Genomic DNA, 20279 nt, shown 5'->3' on the forward strand with positions numbered 1-20279 from the left:
GAGTATGAGCAAGCTAGAAGGTAGAACCAAAACCAAAACGTGGTCAAACCTGCACCATGTGTTTTGAAATGCCAACACTTTCCTGGAATAACCTGTGCATCACTACTTCAAAGACTCGTTAAACACAGTTTTTGATGTTGAAGAGTGGATATGGACCTCTAGGAAGCTGGTTTACTTCCTTTTAAACCCACACTGCCCAGAATATAAATTAATCCCTAGAGTTTCAAAGTTTTGCCATTTAAAACAATAATGACTTGGGACTAGTTTATCTGCATGAATTTCTTCACATGATTTCAGCACCCAAGTTCCAGATCAGTATCTTGGCACAACACCCATAGTCAACGGTGTGATTCATATAAGCACTGTTTCTGCCAATCCTGGTACTTTCACGTACTTAATTTTATTAAAGTCCATTTGGAGATGGGTGAAAACGTACATAGAGTGCAAAGGAAAAAATACTTTATTATGAATAGCATGTATGAGTCACCTTGTAGAATATACTGTTATATATCAAATGAAAAAAAAAAAAACCAATGCTCTGATGCATGAGATACATGACCAGTGCTTGAGACCAATGAAGAATATGCACACAGGTGTTCTAACAGCACAACTCTGATATCAATCACAACATACATTTCATAGCTTTTATGACCAGAGGCAATTTTAAACAATGTTTATAAAAATGCAGATATTGGACCTACTCCTGCATTGTACATCCAAAGCTTCGGTGAATCTTGCAGGTATGTGGCGGGAACAATGAGAGCAAACTGACACCCCACCTCAGGCAGCAGAAGGTGGAGATGGAGGAAACATCAAAAGAAGACAAAAACAGTGTTCTACAAAAGTAAAAATGCAAATATTATCTCAAGGAATATTATTAATTTCACAAGAAACCTTAATTGCAGCATCCTGACTCCATTAAAGCCAATGAGAGTCTGCTATTGAGACCAGTGGAGCCTGAATTTCATTCTGAAATTTAAAACATTCTTGAGTTAGTGTAAACATCAGCAGAAACAACATGTCAGCATCTATACAAGTATTCAAGTGCTGTTTTAAAAAAACCAAAAACCAGACAGTGCTAACCCAAAATGCTAGTACATATCCAAAAGGCAGATAATTAAAAGAGGTTTTTTTCAAATATACATTTTAAAGTATTTAAAAGCATCCATTTTTTAATATTTGTATATCATTGCTAGAGAAGGGATCTATGACAAAAATCTGAATTATTTGCAATGATAAAGGAAGGGCACAGTGTTTGCTCAGATTTATTTGAAACCATATTTTTCCACTTTGGAGTCATGACATATACCTGCACATTCAAGCATGTTTCAAAGCAGTGCTCAGGAGTCGCTGTACTTCATCATTATGAAATATAATCCTTCTGTGCAAGTATTTCAGCATGATTCCTCATGAGCCACTTACACCCATTTGTATTTTCAGTAAAAAAGAAACAGGAAGTAAAATTTCTTGATGAAAATTTTTGTCTTTAAACAACCTGATGAGATTTTACATGATGGCAATTTACAATCATGCATTTGGAGATCCAGAGTCAATACAACTTTTCCATTTACTGTTAGAGTTGTGCCTGTCTTCAAACAGTTCTTTGCTAATTTTCGTGCGGATCTCGGGACTGGATAACAGCTCCTTTATCTGATTCAGTCTGGATAACAGGGCCTGTGTTTCTCTGTGCAAAGCTTCCTTTACAAAGTCTGCTTCATGGCTCTTTCCTAGAGGAAAAGAACAATATAATACATTTTATAACAACTAATGTCATTTAGAATCATGAATGCATGGAGATAAAGAGATCGTATCTGGTTTGGACAGTATTAAGTGCTCAGCCTTTTGCCCATATTGATTTTTTATAAAAAGGTACTTTGTCAAAAAAATATAATTTACATCAACAAATGCTACCAAAAAGTAAAGAACAGTACACTGTCACATTTAAGAGAAACTCCTGCCATATTACATACTGTGTAATAGTATCTGCGATGCATATCTGTAGTGGTAATTTTTAGATTGGGGTTGACTGCTGTTGACTAGGAAACAGCACGTGCTCTCACATGGAGTAAGCAGCCCTGCGGCAGTGCCAAACCCTCAGGCAGAGGGCATTGCTTCCACTTATGGCAAGACCTCTTCCACGGCCATTCATGACAGTCCGAAAGGCAAACACAAAGGGTTCAGTTTCTCTTCACAAGCAAGGAAGGGACTCTTGGTATCAAGAGCCAGTGAAGACTGGTGTCGCCTGCTTCACCATTCTTCTCTTTTTTCCATTGTCCATCCCTCCCAGCATTCAACAGGTTTTCAGCAGTGCAAGCACTTATTAAACCAGTAGACAGTGTCCTTCGATTCAGAACAAACTTTTGATAAGAGACTCACAAAGCAGAGTGCCTGTCACCCAGCACCACTTAGCAAATTTCAGTGGGGGGCTGGGACATGTTTTTGTGGTTATTCTTGGTGGGATATTCGCTCCCGGGGTTTTTGCACAGTGCTCACTTGCTGTTATCATTGTCGCTCTCATTCTTACTGCTGCTTGCTGCTTCTTCAGTTTTCACAGGGCTTCCATCAGTCTGTCTGGTTTTGTTTTGCGTTTCTTCTAAATATTGCTGTACAGCCTTCAGCACCGCATTCTCCACCAGCCTTTTGCTGAGGCTCACCAGCTCTGCATCATCTGGCTCTGCTGCATGTTTTTCACCTATGCGTCACAACAGACAAGAGAAGGAATTCATTGCCACAGAAAGATGGTAGCTGTAAATGTATCAGGAGCCTCTGTCTGAGCTGGATTTTAAGTTATTAGCTGCCTCTTCCTGATTGTAAAAAGTAATTTCCCAAGCTCTGAATCGGAAGTGTTTCATGAAGATGTATACAGTATATCAGATCCAAAATATCTCACTGTTCATCTTTATTGTAACACTCCAGTAAAAGCTACTGGCTAACACTATGAGCACCCACTCAGCTTAGAGGAGTAAGCTTGCAAATTTAATTTCTTCTGGCCGACAACCACCTGCACCATCTGGGCAAAGATGAAGAACAAGGCACACGATGAATTTACATTTTAGCAGTATTCTTAAATTTAGCTGCCCCTGTTCTGTGATTTTGCTTAATAAATCTAAAATCTTGTACCTATTTATTCATTGCTTGTAATTCACAAGTTTCTCATGGGAAAAATGACTAAAATACTCTAAGTGCAGTTTAGAAATTTTTTTCTAAACAAAGTGTAAAACTTGGAAAAAAACATATACTCCCTCCTTGTCTCTCTTCTTTCTACTAACTTAAAACTCTGACATTGAAGGAATGCAAGTTCCAGCAGTCCAGATATCTGCTGATAAAAGCAATAAGCTGGCACTTCCCTGCTTTGTTAAAAGTTCACATGAATAAACATATACAATGAAATAATTGTATACATCGTGAGGATTCTCATACATCATCACATGTATTTTCAAATTGTACTTTTCCACGAATCATTTTCCTAATAAACTACACAGCTTGCTACAGCATGCTCCTTTTATGAAGAATGCAATCCAGGAAAAGCACACTGTATTGTCTGATTCCCACTGGCCATGTAATTTGCCACTTTGCAATTTCTTGCACTAGGTAAATAACGCTTTCCCTCCATCTGTATTTAAAGTCCATACTTTTAATGTCCTTTTCTGGAATTAGCATTCTGCAACCAGTAATAAGAGGCTGCTTAGTCACACACATCTGGTGAAAGAGATACTATTGTATGCTTTCAGCACAAAGCTCTGCACTGTTCAATTAGCTAAATTTGCTCTTTTTCATATATGTAAATTTATTCAAGTTTCTAGCACATATAGATTATAATTCTAAAAGACTTTTATTAGTCTTCCTAGTGGATTGCACAAACCGGGAGTGATTTCACTGATAAAACATAATTCATAAGGGGTGCCTTTACGAGCTGTTAATCTGAGCATCCTGCTCTGAAACAGCAAAACAGACCAAACTCTTCCAGTTCTGGGCCTCCACAGCACTGTTACTGTGGGGAAGGAAGAACTGCACTCTCTGGCTGAAGAGCCATCAGACTACACCTGGGTAAAGCATTTTGTTACGTTTTGGAAAAAGTTTTGAAAAATACTCTAAAAAAATATTTTAAAAGGCAACTATGGGAATAGCTTTCATTAAAACAAAATTAAAAAAATAAGAGGAAACATTAAAAATGGGTTTAGCATTTCAAGAAGAAACGTTTTAGGTTAATATACAAGTCCGAGGGAGGCACAGGCACCACTCAAACCACTCACAGCAGCTACATACTCCATGTTCGCTGGCCCACTGCTTACCATGTTCTTTCGTTATCTCCAAAACTTGGGCTTAAGCCTATCCTTTAACTTACGTAGAGGAGGAACTTAATTCAGGCTCTCTCAGAAGACCTAAGATATGTATGAACAGCATCTCCTCCCAGCTTTTATGAATTGATCCCGCTTGCTCCTTTGAATGCAGCCTTTTGATTCCAAATTTCCTTTGCTTTTATTAAAGATGCTTGACAAAATGTTTTGGTTGTCCCAGTCTATTTATTCACTAGAAAAAACCCAAACGTTGTGGTTTCCAGTTGGGAGACTTTCTTATTTTTCAGAACTGCTAGTGAATCACAGAAATTGTTGCTCACACAGCTCTAATAAGCTGTCCATGCAACTCTGAACAAAATCAATAGGAAATATGGTGCTCAGCCACTCTGACACTAGATCCTATAGTACTTAATATGCAGAATATGACTAATCGGTCACAAAGGCCTTCAGATACCACAAAACAGTAGTGATTATATTTACTCAGAATGTAATTTTACTTGTAGTACATCATGTGTTATTCTTACAGTCTAAAAAAGGACAGAAATCTTCTCTCAAATATTTTCTGCAAAACAGTTCCCATGTATAAAAACTATTGCAATACTATTGCATTTAAAACTTCAAATTAGATAGATAGCTCACTGTGTAAGTAATTTCCCAAGCACGAAAAAAATCAGACTACCTCAAATGAGCCTTTTAAAAGCACAGTTTATACAGCTACAGAAGAATGTTTTGGGGTTTTTTTGTTATATGTTTGGTTTTAATATTTTGAGACATTCGTGGCTCACTAACAGTCTGGAGTTGAGTCTATGGTACCTCCTAAGTACACTTACATTCCCACTAGGAAGACATACAGGGGATGTGACTGACGTGCGAATGCGTGCACGTCCCTGTATGGAGAGCGCCCTTGGATTTATCTGCCTGGCCACCTTGGTGGACTGGCACATGGGGCTATATGATTCACTCATGCTCTGTTTATATTCTCAGACTCCCTAAATAGCAGTTGCGTGAGTGTCTGTGCAATGCTGAGGTTCACTGGCAAGGTAGTTGTACACTATTGTCTTATTCCTATTCATGACTGTTGACAAAAAGAAATAGGTCATGTAATAATAACAGGTATTGATCATCTATATTTACTTGAATATTTAACACGCACATATATCCTGTTTATCTCTCTCTCTCTCTCTCCATGCTGCATCTGCTGCTTGCCTGCTTCTTGGATGTATACAATTCCCTTACAGCAGGCAAATGCTTCTTTGTGTAGAATGTCTGACGTTACAGGAATTATCAGAGTCTCAGTAAAAAGCCATTGTAGATATGAATGTTTTAGATTTAAAAGGGACATCTAAAAATTGCTTTATTTGTGAACTTTGTTCTGAAAAGGGAACATGCACTGTATTTGCCTCTATGTTGTGCCTTTCAGTATAAATTGTGCCACTACTTTATTTCTGTGCCTGTGAATAAAAGATTTCCACTGCCTTCTGCATGTGGCTCAGCATAAAAATGAAAAAAAACCCCTTTCAGTTTGTCTATCCCAGAATTCTCTTCTATATTTTTCTGAAGATGAAAACAAATTCATAATCTGTGAATGTATCTCAATGCATCCATGCTAAGCAGTGCTTTTTATTACTGAAACTGAAGCATACCTATTGACCTGAAATGATCACCATTTTTTACAAGAGAGAACTATCAACTGCACAGAATTATTCAAAAGGGGCTTTATGATCCTACAGTGTGCTGCCAGCAGTTATGGACATCAACCAGATCCCTGCAACCAAATCCAAGTTTGGATTCAAATTCACTGCTGTATCTCCCTACTGGACTAGGTTTAGTCTCCCAGGTCTACACCCCCTTAATGCTTTATAAGACTGTGATACGGATTTTTAAATACTGCACTGGAACAAATCAGATTTCATGATCCTGGTACAGCATTTTCATGGTCTTGACACAGCCTGTTTGAGTCCATGTGGATATCTCAGATTTGGAGAGAGGCAGGACAGTTACTTGGATCCCTCTCCTGTTTATTCTACTAGTCCACTTTTATGAGAGATTTAACTGAAGAAACGAACAGTGGATTCCTTTTACAGAAAAAGCCAGTTTCACAAACTTTTACCAGATATGTTCCAACACAATGTTCTGCAATCCTTGCCTCATGGCTTCAACATACATTTTTTTTTCCTTCTAACAACCTTTCATCACAACAAAATGATGCCAACATGGGCCAAATTATAAAGGAGACCCTTGGTAATTTGAATAGGTGACTGAGACCAGCTGGGAAGTCTGTACTCTGGGAGCAGAGGTTACAGTTTTCACCCTGGGGAGGGCTTTGGTAACAGCTATGCCTCCGTCTACCTTTTGGTTCATCAGTTTTCTAACACTGATTTTACAAACTCTAGAAACAAAAAATTGCACAAGGGATTCAGGCAATCTTTCAAAAACTAAATGTTAAGAAACTCCTTCTGAATGCTGGAAAACTTCATTTTTCTTCTCACACTGTGTCTCTTACTGATACCAAGAGGGTGAGCCAAGTTGCTGTTGTATACATGCAAAGCTTTTACCACAAGACTTCCTTTCTATGGTGACTCCTCAGTGGCTCCCACTCATAGTAATCCCTGACTATAAGATAACTGACTTTTATGCCCTCTACACAGGGTCAAAAGCTTTGCTGGTGTGCAGCATAGTGGGACTAGAAGGAAGGAGACAACTACTCTAACTATTGATGGACTAAAAAGCCTTCAGCAGATGAGTATCAATTATTTCTGCATATGGTAGGGTTGGAGGAAACAACAGAAGTCCAATAAAACAAATTCCAGACAGATTTCAGCATGTGAATTCATACAGTTTGCAATGTCAATGGTTGTGCCTTTATCATGGTTCACTATCTCTATTTTAGCAGGAAAAGACCTAAGAGTGAAGACATCATATATATTCACAACGCCCAGGCAGATGTAGACTGTTGCAAGGCTACCATGCCTGGCTGCAGCCTGTGGAAACATTGTCATGTCTACATCTAGCTTTTGCTACCCTACACTTTTGTGCCTATAGTATCTGATTCCAAATTAAATTAAATCTCATCGACTTCCGTGGAAATTGGATGAGGTTCCCACACCTACATACTGAACTGTAATGTCCTATGCATCAGACCAATGTGTTGAACGTTTTCTTTACTGATGACTTTCAGATAAATTTGGTAGGCCATATATATTAACAGAACTATAACATTAAAGAAATACCATCCCCCTTAGCCCTGCAAAGGCAGCGATTCCACAGTCCATAATAAATTGAATAACAAGCTATAACCAGGCACCAGACTGCATTCTTCCCGCCCCTACAATAGACCGAATGAGCCAGCACGTTCAAGATCGTGGTTTTGAAGTAATGAACACAAACATGAGCATGTGCCCATATCTAATCAACACAATAAGCATAGACAGGAAAGTCACAACTTTGAACATTTCCTCATTAGTTAGGAAGGACTTCCATGAAATGTCTCTTGAGTGGTCACTTACGGAATTGGCACAAATAAGGCACTGAGAGGAAGGGTGAAACTATCATCTCGTTATGACATGACGCTGATGACATTTGTGTTGCTGGATGTTTCCACTTGATGTTAAGCAGCGGGTGTAGTTTAGCTCTCCTCTTGGAAATCTAACAAACTTATTTAGTTTTACATATATTGCTCTGCAAATACAGCACTAACAAGGCAATACAGGCAATACCCATCTGTCCTTTGTGCTCAATACATGGGTTTCTAGCTTGTTGGAAAGATTTTTTAATTTGATTTGGCCCATCATGGAATAAGGCCAACAACATTAGGAATTTCTAGTAAAGAGGAAATTAAGGGTGTTGCAGCTACTCAGGAAAAATGGTGAAAAAATGGTGCTCCTGCCAGTTTCAGTAATGACAGCAGGAATACCTGCAGCTCCCTTCTAGCTGGAGGCTTGGCAAATGTAGCAAAAATTTGTTTTGTTTCAGACAAAACTCTCTGAAGCTCAGTGATCTAAAATTTCTGACCACCTCTAACTATAAGCGGAGAAACAGGATGTGCTCTGCTAAACTTACTCTTCCTTCTACAAGCACTGAAGGATGCGATGCCAGAGGCACGAGCCTTCAAAACAAACAACAAAAGGTAACTAAGATTCTGCTCCTGGCACACTGGGAGTTCTGTTAAATATCTTGGGTTTATTTTCCTATTAAAAGAGGCCTGCTGACAGAGAAATTTCCTGACTACCTTAATATAGTTTAATACTTAAACTTAATGAATTTATAAGAAGTCTAGTGTAACAGGAAACAAAGATAACATAATGGCTGAAGGAAAGAAGATGGCTTAAAAGGCTGGTTTACTCTATTTACTCACCAACACTCAGGTAAAGAAAACAACCCAAGTTACAAAAGTGGTTTTATATAACCAGAGGAACATCCACTCTGCGTGCTGATAATGGGAGAACAAAAGCGTCCAGACTTTTTACTAGATAGTAAATATCCAGGCAGAATTATTCACCCCCCTTCATGATCCACAGTGCTGCCTGGTACTAACAGCTCAAGGGTGAACAGGAGCCGCCTGGGCCGGCAGGGCTAGTGAGCAGAGCAGGAGAGTCCCTCCTCCCTCCGGGATGCAGCCAAGGGGGAGTCTCCTACTGTTTTCAGAGCCTGAGACCGGGCTTCCCAGCTTCTCAGGGAAAAGCTGAATTCTGGAACAGGACAGACCGGGCATCCTTCAGTGGCTCTCCAAAATAATACTGAGAATGTAACACACGATGGGAGACAGCACAGGTTGCTTCCCCATCAACCTTGGTCACCACTGACCACAGACCAAGCCGGATGGTCGTGTCTGAGTTGAGGGAGGTATAGACCCAAGAAATGCAGCAGCTAACCAAAACAGGATATACACGGATTTTAATCGCTGAAGTCCAAATGTGTTGCCAAATTCTAAGTCCCTGCTTATGGACTCATCAACTGCAAAAATCAAACATTTACTCAGAAGTCTGATAAGGGAAGTCATTTAATATACATTCACTTCTCATTACCGTTTCCTATCCTTCTTATATTCTCTGTGAATTTCAATCTAATTTCTTCAGGATTCATCTGTTACTATACAGCTTCCAACTGGACACTATTTTGGCTGAGACTTCATGCTACTGTCAAGTAGACTGAAAAAGCACAACCTTTTTTGGACTAAGATGATAAACAAGTGTTAATAAGTGAATCTTAGCAAGCTGATCCTGTATTGTTGCTCCTCCTGAGCTCAGAAAAAGACTCCATACAAACTCATACTATCAAATAGTCTCTCACATAGTACATGTTTTACATCAGGGAAAGCAATTTTGAATATATTTGTAAATTCTGGAGACAAAAGTCAGATTTTAATCAACACGTATTTTAATTTAATTATTTCAATTGCAGTAACATGAGTTGCGAAACACAACTGCATACTGCTTGAACTGCAAAAGGAAGATGAAATCTTGTCCAAAAAAGATTAAGATGCAAGTATAATTGCAATCCAAGAGGATGTCCAACAGTGGCCATAAAGTACTGCAATAACATGCAATATTTATGGAAAAATGTCATTTTCAAGGTGTTTTTAACATCTCTGTAATCATACTTAATTAGACCCTAAACCTAATGGATGAAGGTTAGTGTCACCTCTTTTGGTAGCAGTATCTTACGTAGGTTTGAACTGGTAGTGTAACTACATCCTAAGGTGGTCAAAATAGATGGGTCTAGTCCTTTTCCCTCAGGATCTTGAATGAATGAACTGAATCCACTTCATCAGCTTCTTGGGCAAACCATGAAGTTATGTATTTCTGAACATAAGAGTAAGCATTGTCACTGTCTTTCATTTCATGGATCAAGCCTACAGAATCTGACCAAATTTGTTAATAGCTTTGGGAAAACTAACATAACACCCTAAGTCAATTTGAATGTATTTTTTAAAAAAAAAAACAAAACAAAACATTAAGTACTTATCATGGCATTTTCTATCTTAATCGCCTTTATTATATATTTTGCCTTAAGTAATGTACTTAGCTTTATTCTTTCTTCCCTCCCTTTTGTTTGCCACATAACCTCCACTTTAAATGTGGGTTTTTTTAAACTAGAATTTGACATAAGTTTTCACTGATTTTGTGAGATATAGCTGTATAAATGTTCACTGCTCTACCACATATAGGTTTATAAAAGGTTTGGAAATTTATTTTTGGCACTTGGAAAGATTAGTTCAAAAAAGTTTAGACCTCTTTATAAATGCTCTGGCTCTGAATCCATAAAACTACTGCTTACGATTTTCTTCAGGACATGCTCTTCCTCAACTTTAATCTCTCTCTAAAACCGCAAATATACTTGCTTTCAAGAACAGTGAATCTTGATGTTCAAAGAAAAATATTCAGGTAAGATAAGTAACAAGTTCAGACACGTGTTTAGTCACAATAAATTGCTCTGTGTCGTGGGGTTTTTGGTGACCTCAGCTGTATGAAATCAGAATAGCTATAGTTAAAGCATTAAGAATGCTGAAGGTATGACTACAGTTGACTTAATCTAATTCACAGGAATCTAAAAGTTGTTGCTAGAGTATAACATAAAGAGAGATCACTTAATGAAATCTATGGATGAAAAAACCTGAAACTTTACCATGTCATAAAACTAAATTTAATGCAGTCAATCCTTCATATAAAATAAGCAGACTTTATAATCTGGACAAGGAAAAAAAAATGTATTAAGGACAACACTAATTTTTTTCCATCCTATTTTCTTTATGAATAGTGCATGTATCTTAAGTTGATGAACAAGCATCTAGTAATCAAAATTAACATTATTCTTCAGTGTGTTTCACCATTAGAAATCAAAAATAATTGAGTCCTGATTATTTGTTTAAACCAGTGGGCCTTACTTTCACATCCTTCCTATGCTAAATATCAAGCAGTTGTAAAAGCACTTCTTTGTGAAACAACATAAAACTCCTTCAGAACATAAACATTTCCCTACCTAATAGCAACACTTCTTTCATGAGAGTAATTCCCTACAGCTCTTACACTGCACTCTAGCAAAAGAATAACTCCCTCTCTCTCTTCCCCCGTATTTCTACTTCCTCAAATTCAGTGAGCCAAACCCTATTCTAGCAGCACTTCAATGAAATCAATCCAGAAAAATACATCTGCTATGCCAAAAACTGAACTAATCCTCACGACTTTTACCAACTTACACTCTGTACCGTAATGAATTTCTCATTACCATGCCTTAAAATTGATGGTTCTCTTCTCTTTCCACTCTTTTTCCATTCACAAATGTTATGTCCACCTACACAATATACACAATTTCATCCCTTCCGCTTCAGCATCCTAATAATTCTAATTCTGTCCCCTTAACATCAGTGGAGAACTGATTATTTATGACAGCTGGTCTTCTGGCCCTTTATTTCTATCAGACTAAACAGTTCTAATTTGGAGTTTCATCTTTCTTCATCCCCTCTTAATTTAAAGTAAATTTTTTCTCAGTCTTTCCCCAACTCAGAGTAAAAGAATAAAGGCTGGATATTCATGTCAAAACCAGTTTTTGCATTTCTCTTCACTACATTCAGAACCAACTGTGAAATCAAAAGCAGGTATTTTTTCTTCACTCCAGCTAAACAGCAATGCATTTGATTCCATAGTTCCCTTCATCTTTATGTTTTCCACATAGAAATGTTCTCTCACTTCTGTATTTGTCTACAGGGACCAAGAAAAGTTCATTAAGGATGAGGAGAAGGAAAGAGATGAGCAATGGTTCCCCTCAAGATCAAATGATATCATTCATGACTTTGAGAATTCCCAAGATGGGTAAACGCATACGATAATTGCGTGGCACAATGAAGTGTGGCTTTAACTCCAAGAACGCAGGTATAGCTATACATCAGAGGGTTATGCGCTGTCACCATGCTGGGCACCAGAAGCAGTAACCTAGAGCACTTGAGAATTAGGCTGTCCTCACAGCATGGGTGCAGCACCACATCAATCCAGGTATTCCGCTGCTGATGTAGAGCTTATACTTATACACATCTTACATATAACATGTTTTTATCTGAAGTTTAAGCCTGTAATCTCTTCTTATTTTATGCCTTCTATAGAGATTATGGCTAAAAAAGGATCAAGGGAATGAAGTTAATCTTTCAAAGCAAAATGATGCACTTCATTTGGAATGGAGTTATTATTATTATTATTATTATTATTATTCACTTGTGCTGAAGTAGGCATTACAGGCAACACCTCCATGATCTGGGCTGTGTTACACCAAGCCCTCTGTCCTTATAACACCTGGCCCTCCTTCCAAATGTTTCAGTCCAATTATAACAGAGAACATACACAATGCGTAAATAGGGCACACAGGTGGGGTCAACAGAAAATAACATTTATTTCATTAAACCAGAGGATCAACAGTGTTTCAAAACATGCAAACAGTACACCAAATTTCATTTTAACAAAAGAAAGGTAATTCCAGACTTTAGGAGGGCGTTCAATCACTACAACTCACCTTAGTCACAGGTTGTATTTTGTAGAATTACAAGAACAAACTTTTCATTTTGTGCTGGAAAAATCTCTCATATTCTATTAATGATGTGTATGTGAAAAGTAAAAGAAAAGCTGAGAGAAGAGAGGAAGAAAAGAAAACCTTTTTGATTGCATTAGGCTATACTTGATGGCAATGGATTTTTAAGACAGCAAAAATTGTTACTCATTTGCTGATTCTCCTCAGCCACAGCAAGTGCTGCAGAAAATATGCCTGATACTTAATATGTTTTTGTTCAATTCTCGTACTTTGTACTAAAGTGGAAAATTGAATAAAATGCCGTTTAAAAAATTATTGCTATGATGTGAAACTGAATGAGTAACACGGTAACAGACCATGGCATAAGACATTTCTCCTCTTAGCAAAAGGATACAAGTTCTCCAGAAATAGCAAATGAATTATCCATGCCTGAGGATTTTTAACTCACACGAAACTCAGCAAGTGCCAAGATGAAGTTCACCTGAGACTGGCAGATATTCAAAGGGATTAAGTCATTAGCAGAAAAGATGAAGTTAATGGTGGATTTTGAGATTTTGGGGACTGGGATCCAGAGGAGATGGCTAGTAAGGCGTGAATTTTCTCTATATCGGTTTAGGACAGCAGCTCCTAAGGTTCATGAGAGTTACAGGCAGGGTCAAGAGCCTGACAAAAGTTCAGCTGTGTATGCTAACATCAGAATTACATGTCTAAAAGCACCGACTATTGTAAAAGTTTGGCAGTGCCAAATCTGTCACTGGTATAGTGTGCTTTTAGTTACTTAAGGTCCAAGGATTTAGTCTGTAGTCAAATGCTTATCAGTTGAAGGTATCTCGTGAGACCCCACCTGGAGTCCTGTGTTCAGCTCTGGGGCCCCCAGTATAAGGAGGACACAGACCTGCTCGAGTGGGTCCAGAGGAGGCCACGAAGATGATCAGGGGGCTGGAGCACCTCCCCTGTGAGGACAGGCTGAGAGAGTTGTTCAGCCTGGAGAAGAGAAGGCTCCAGGGAGACCTTATAGTGGCCTTCAAGTACCTAAAGGGGACCTACAGGAAAGATGGGGAGGGACTCTTAATCAGGGAGTGTAGGGATAGGATGAGGGGTAATGGTTTTAGACTGAAAGAGGGTAGATTTAGATTAGATGTAGGGAAGAAATTCTTTCCTGTGAGGGTGGTGAGACATGGGAACAGGTTGCCCAGAGAAGTTGTGGCTGCCCCCTCCCTGGAAGTGTTCAAGGCCAGGTTGTTCGGGGCTTTGAGCAACCTGGTCTCGTGGAAGGTGTCCCTGCCCCTGGCAGGTGGGTTGAAACTAGATGATCTTTAAGGTCCCTTCCAACCCAAACCATTCTGTGATCTAAATTTTGAACAATGTTTGTGACATCCAGCTCATTTTCCTTTTGTTAAGGCAGGAAAATTTCCTAGGCCTTTCTCCATGCTAATTTCCATAGCATATACAACCCTGTACCTCAAATTCCTCTAAATCCCAGCCTCTTTTGTCAATTCTACACTTAAAGCTTATGGAAACAGAATCACTCAAATTTTAGGAATGGTAAAATTGATTAGGTATGTAACTTTACTAAACCAGAAATAATCAGCTGCTGAACGAGGTGCCAGTATGCCTTACTAAGATACTTTTCAAGGTATCTTATTTTCCACTTTGCCTATAATAATTCCACAAATACTAACAGACCAGTGTCATCTAAAGAACAACTCCTCACTGGACTAAGGACCTTTATTTGCTTTGCTTTCTTTGTTTATCTGCATTAATCTGAAAATCTTGGTCACAACATTGCAAAATGTAGAGACTCTCTGCAGTCCAGCATCTGTCACTGACAGGAAGCTTTCCCTGAAATATATACAAAATGTTCTCTCTTGTTCTTATGTTGCATGATGCAATAGAAGTAATCCCGTGCTATCTTAACAGTTGCTTAATCATGTTAAGCAGTTCCTCCTCCTGCCTTCTGGCTTTGCAGGGTTTTTTTCCAACACTAGCTAGTTCCTACTCTCAGAGCACATGGGCTGTCCCCAGGATGGAGCTCCGCAGTTCCCCAGGCATTTTCTGGAAGTGCAGCCTGGGCTCCTATGTGTTTGGAGCATTTTTTTTTGAAAATGTAACCCTTCCTCCAAACTTCTTCCTCCCCTGCTCCATGATTGTGCCTCTTGAGCTTCTAGGATAAAAGTTACACTGATCTTTCCAGTGCAGATTTAGCTAGCACTGCATGCATGCCATTTCTGCTAAAAGGTTGTAGGTCTGGTAGCACACGATCTTGCTGGAGGGGAAAAAGAGAAAGGGTTTGTGGGGTTTTTTCCTTCCCAGAGGTGAACCATTTCCATAGATGAAACCTATTTTCCCCCTTTTTCAGAGAGGACTGAGTATAGCCTCCTGATCATTCCAGGTCAGTATAGAAAAGTTGAATTTGAGAATCTGATTATTTGTCCAGATTTTGGTTTCTACAGACCTTTAATGAAACAAAATAAAATAACTTATTTTCTCTTTCTTAATTATATGGTATCTTTAAGAGGGGCTGTGCAGACTAATTTTATAATTTTTAAACATTTTAATATTTTAATGGTTTCTGGAATAAAGGTTAAAATATGTCTGCCTGCTTCCAGGAATACCACTCTCCATCAGAAAACAAAGCACTCAATTAGCTAGCATTAAGCACCACAAATAAGACAGTATAAGAGAAAAAAAGCACATTTAAAACATCAGGTTAGGAAGGAGCAGACAACTGCTACATTCTGGTTGTATAACACTTTCCCACTCTGCAGTGTGGCTATTCTATTTCTGTAATAGATGATTTTTCCATATGTTACAATTTCTACATTGAGAGTGGCTCTACTCTAAGCTCACAGGGATTACGTTACTGTAGGACTTGTCACACAGCAATACAATACTTCAAATGAGTATCTAAAGTGGGGTAGCTGTTCATATATAGTAACAGAGAACAGTATTTCATGTTTAGCATGTCACACTTCACTTCTTATTTGGCTGTAACATGGATTTGCTCATGCATCACTTCTGAGCAGAGAAAGAAAATTCAGTTTAAGTTCTATGTTGACACTAGACAACGCCTCTCCTCACAGTAACATGAAAAGCATCTCTGAAACCCAGTGTTTCATTCACAGGTACCTGGCTATGTTTACCCAGGTGAGCTCCACAATGCTAGTACTTGTTCTTTGGCTATGAGGCCAGTTAGCACAGAGCAGCTTAGGTCCATCCTATCCAGCTCTGCTAGCCTCTGAACTGTCTGCTGGGAACAGACTTGGGTTGGTGATAACTCCTAACCAGCGCCCAGAAGTTGCTGCAGAAGGTGCCCTTTTGCCAGGGCCAGAACTATGCCAGGGTCATAGCATGGGCAAGGCAGTCCCAGTGCCCAGGTACATCCCCAGACACCCCGTCATGAGTCACATGGGGGTCCAAGACACACAGAGTGGTCTGCAGAGCTGGGGTGTGTTTGTAGATAGCAAGGCTGAGAAGTACACTGAGTTGAATTCTGCATTCATGAAACGGTGGATTTCTACTGGCAGAGGTTTTGACTCATAACTCCAAAGCAGTCCAGCACCAATGAACACAAGAGATATGAACTAAGAACAGTTTCAGAGAGTAATGCAGTAGTAGCTAGAGTAATGTGTGTGCCAGAGGACCGAATTTGGCTTGTGACTCCAGTAAAGCTGTAGGAACACCACAGTTTCCATTTCCTCTTCCACTACAAAGAAATCCTAAAGCTGTAGTGCTGATTTAATCTCCAGAAGTAAGGAAATGTAAAGGTAAAATTCATAACTCTAAATATTTAGACTTTCTGATACTTTCTACTTTTCAGGGCAGGTCTTACAGCACTTCGGAAAACCACGCTGCTCCTTCTACTGTTTGGCGAGTAACATGTGGCACAATTTGTATAGTGAGTTGAGAGGCACTGTGCCAGAACATACATAAAACTCGGTAAACTGAGAAAGGAGTATAGGGCAGCTTTTAATATTATCTGATAGCAACGGCCTGTAATTTACCCTTTCAAAATCAATAAAAGCATAATGTTGTAGTCTTTGCTTTATTCAATAGCATGCTACGGTAAAGCAAGCAGAGTTCCTCTGAGAACCCAGTCTTCCTTTTGCTGTGGCAATGGTGTTACTAAGATAATCTTTAAATCATCTTAACAGTTTAAAAGACAGAATATCTCATGTCTTGGTGTATATGAGGTGAATACAAAACATATTTTTCACTAATGAGCAATAATGTTTAGCCTGCATACGTACAAAAGTATGAAAAATCTAATACAACACTTCCTTAAGATGAAAATCTGCATGCAGGACAATCAGTGAAGTTACTCTCTTCAGTTCACCCAAGACATGTTTATGTATGTTTGTCTTTTGCCCTTTATTCTCCCTAGCAAAATAGTGTAAATGCAGAAAATTTAAAAGTGATCTTATTTTCCTTCCGAGCTTGCTCTTGCTTTAAGAAATCATGTTGGAAGTCTCCTGCAAGAGCCATGGGAGCTGACTACCGGCCTGATTTTTAATGCCCAGGGCTGCAAGAACAGTATTTTACCCAGGCTCCTTCCCTTGCTACGTACATACTTACAAAGAGGATTCCAGATGGAGTTGGCAATTTGTTGGCTTGCTGTCTGAACCAATCTCTCCGATATTATTTATAGAAGGTCTGCTTTTAAATGGGCTAGCTGATATTCTCATCCATCTCTCTACAGCCCTTGACTCCGGGAACTGCCAGCGGACTGTCACAGCCATGACACTTGGCAGGCTGGGTCCTCGGTTGGTATAAATCAGCACTATTCTTGCTTACTGCTGCTAAGGGTTTCACTTGACATTTTCACTACCGCTTGATTCATGCCCCAGATAATCTGTCTCACTTTCATGGTTTTACTTGCGTGTTTAGCAAAAACCCTTAAACACTATTAGCTTGCTTCTAACAGAATATTCCAACTGAAGTGTCCTTTTAGACAGCTTCCAAACACTGCAGTACTAAATGGTATATTATTATTGAAAAATATTATTTTTAATGAATATAACCATTAATAGAATTGCCAGTTCAGCTACTGTACAATGGAAACTTTTCAGAGATTTTATCACTACCAGAAAAGTAAAATTTTTATTATACAGAAATAAATTCGTGGACCAAAGCAACATGTATTCTTGTTTATGTTATGTTACAAATTGATAGACAATAGTTAACTGTCAATTATTTCCCCTTTACAAAAGATGAAAAGTTATTACCCATTACAGTGTATATAAAAAGAGTTATTCATTCTGTTCAAGTTTTTGTTCTAACTTTATGCTGGAGATTTACAAAACAAACTGATTGCATTTGAAAGATTTGGCCCCATGAGAAATGGTATTCACCATTCTTTGGTCTATACTACTGTTTGGTTTTCTGAACCCAGAAGTAGCACAATTTGGAATATTAAATGCAATTTTCAGCTGTAATCTGCCACTGCAGCTGGTGGCCCACAGAAATGCCCAGGGCTATCTGAATGCTATCACAGCAGAATTCGCTTATATTCCAAATCATCATAAAGCCTCCTTTTTCCTAGACTGGCATATGAAGTGTTTTAGATATATTCTTGGGCCTTTTTCCCCCCCTAACAGGGCAAGGGAATGACCTATGGTGGATGGAATTTAAACTGATATCTATATAACCTAAGAAATACAGGGCTCAGTTCTGTATCTACTGAGCTTCCCATCTCCCCAAACATTTGCCTATCAATTTAATTGAAGAAGCATCAGTGTGCTCAGTAAGATCAGGAAAATACTACTTTTCCTTTGGAATCTGCTATTTTATTCATGTGGTTATTTGAATGAAATACCTTCCGGAAACAATGAATAAAACGCCTGGCTAATGTCACAGTTAGAAACTTCTCCACATAAGCAAGTTTACAGTGCATTACTTTTCCACATGGGCTGCCTGACCTTGTAGCAAAGCATACTAAAAAGTTATTTGGCCATAAATTTTAAAATAGGGAGCAAAAGCAAGAAAACAAGTGTTGGAAATTTCAGTGCATCAACGTGCAGTAAAACAAATATTTTAAGGAAGATCCCTCTCCTTGACAGAGGATTTTTTTTTTCTTTTACAGTGCTATACATAATAGCAGCAATGCTGCATGGTACTGATCATCATCCCTTAGTGTGCTTTATTTCCACCCAGAAAGAATTGCATAACCATATAACTAATAGTGCATTTTTCATAACCCCCTCAACCAGCAGCCTCTGTTAGTCTGACAAGCATGCTGACTAGTTCCAGCAGTGGTGACCTTTGTATGGGCTCACTGAGATCACAGGCTCGGTTCCCATAATCTGCAAAGAAGCCTTCAGCTGTAAACAAAACAATTTTAATGTTATCTCTCATCTTTGCTCAACAAAAAATCCCATAACAGAGTTATCCACTGCAGTACTAACATGACTAAACTGAAGAATCTGCTCTGGTATAATTAAATAGATTATTTTACCTCAAAAAAAAAAAAAAATCCATAAATGGTTCATACAATGCCCTTCACAGCAGAAATGAGGTATAAACTTGCATCAGTTGTTTCATTTTCTTCCATGGCTTTTAAAATTCCCAGACTGGCATTAACTATCACCTCTTTGTCATAGCATCATAGAATGGTTTGCATTGGAAGGGACCTTAAAGATCACCTAGTTCCAACCCCCCACCATGGGAAATAAACTCATTTCTGAAATTCTCAGAGAATTATGGTTTTGCAGATCAGAAGAGGATGGGGAAGCATACAAATATGAAGATAGCCTTCTTGTGAAATATAATCATGATGAATGGTACAGCACCTGGCAAGTTAGCCAACCAAGAAGTACAGCACTTTATCCTGTGGGGCAGCAGCCATATGAGGCAATATGGAGGGAGGGATGTCCTTCCAACTATTGTTCGCCCTTCCAACTATTGTTCCTGTAGTTCCTGACTACAATCAAGAAGGTCCTCCTTCTTCTCTCCATCTGAGTCCAGGGTAGGTACAGAGACACCATTTCACTGTTCTGAGAACACTGAACTTAGCAGGAAGGCTGACCCATCTGATGTCTACATGATCTAATGTTTGATCCACAAGTATCAGTGGATCAATCTGGACAGAAACAGAGCTTATTACTTTAGATACAGTAAAATCACTTTCATTGCATCAAGGGAGTAGTACAGTTTTACTTTATCTCAATATAAATGTTACTAATAGAGTCTGTTGAAAAAGACACCACGATCAACCTATTCTGGTCAACGTCCTCACCCTCTGCACTGCTAATCCTTCCCACGTGCAAGAAAAGCTTCGGCTCCTTGCCACCCCAGCATCCTCTGCCAGCAGCAGGAAGTCAGCAACACCATGTGTGCGTATGTTCACAAGGTATTGAGGCTGCTCAGCAATTTGCAAGACTGAGCCTGCATATTTCTGAAGCAACAGATATTCTTTACTAGATCTAGTCATACAGTGGAAGAAATTGTTGTGGCTAGATGATGCTTACC

At 38.8% G+C, this 20279-nt stretch overlaps 1 protein-coding gene across 6 annotated transcripts in view; it reads right to left on the reverse strand.

The window, feature by feature from the left end:
• Positions 1-381: 381 nt before the first annotated feature.
• The window catches only part of AKAP7 (A-kinase anchoring protein 7), a 93721-nt gene continuing 73823 nt past the window's right edge, over positions 382-20279 (reverse strand). Inside the window, exons 8-9 of one of the 6 annotated variants that reach the window (XM_074819104.1) lie at positions 2494-2692; positions 1578-1727 (exon numbers count right to left, since the gene is read on the reverse strand). In XM_074819104.1, the coding sequence (XP_074675205.1) occupies positions 1715-1727; positions 2494-2692 (212 nt within the window). In that variant the 3' untranslated portion in view covers positions 1578-1714. Of the gene's footprint in view, positions 2693-18158; positions 19133-20279 lie in introns of those variants that run through there. The other 5 variants (XR_012622553.1, XR_012622554.1, XM_074819106.1 and 2 more) reach the window with 5 other exon arrangements.

The sequence above is a fragment of the Strix aluco genome, chromosome 3 (genome assembly GCF_031877795.1).
Source record: "Strix aluco isolate bStrAlu1 chromosome 3, bStrAlu1.hap1, whole genome shotgun sequence".
Taxonomy (NCBI): Eukaryota; Metazoa; Chordata; class Aves; order Strigiformes; family Strigidae; genus Strix; species Strix aluco.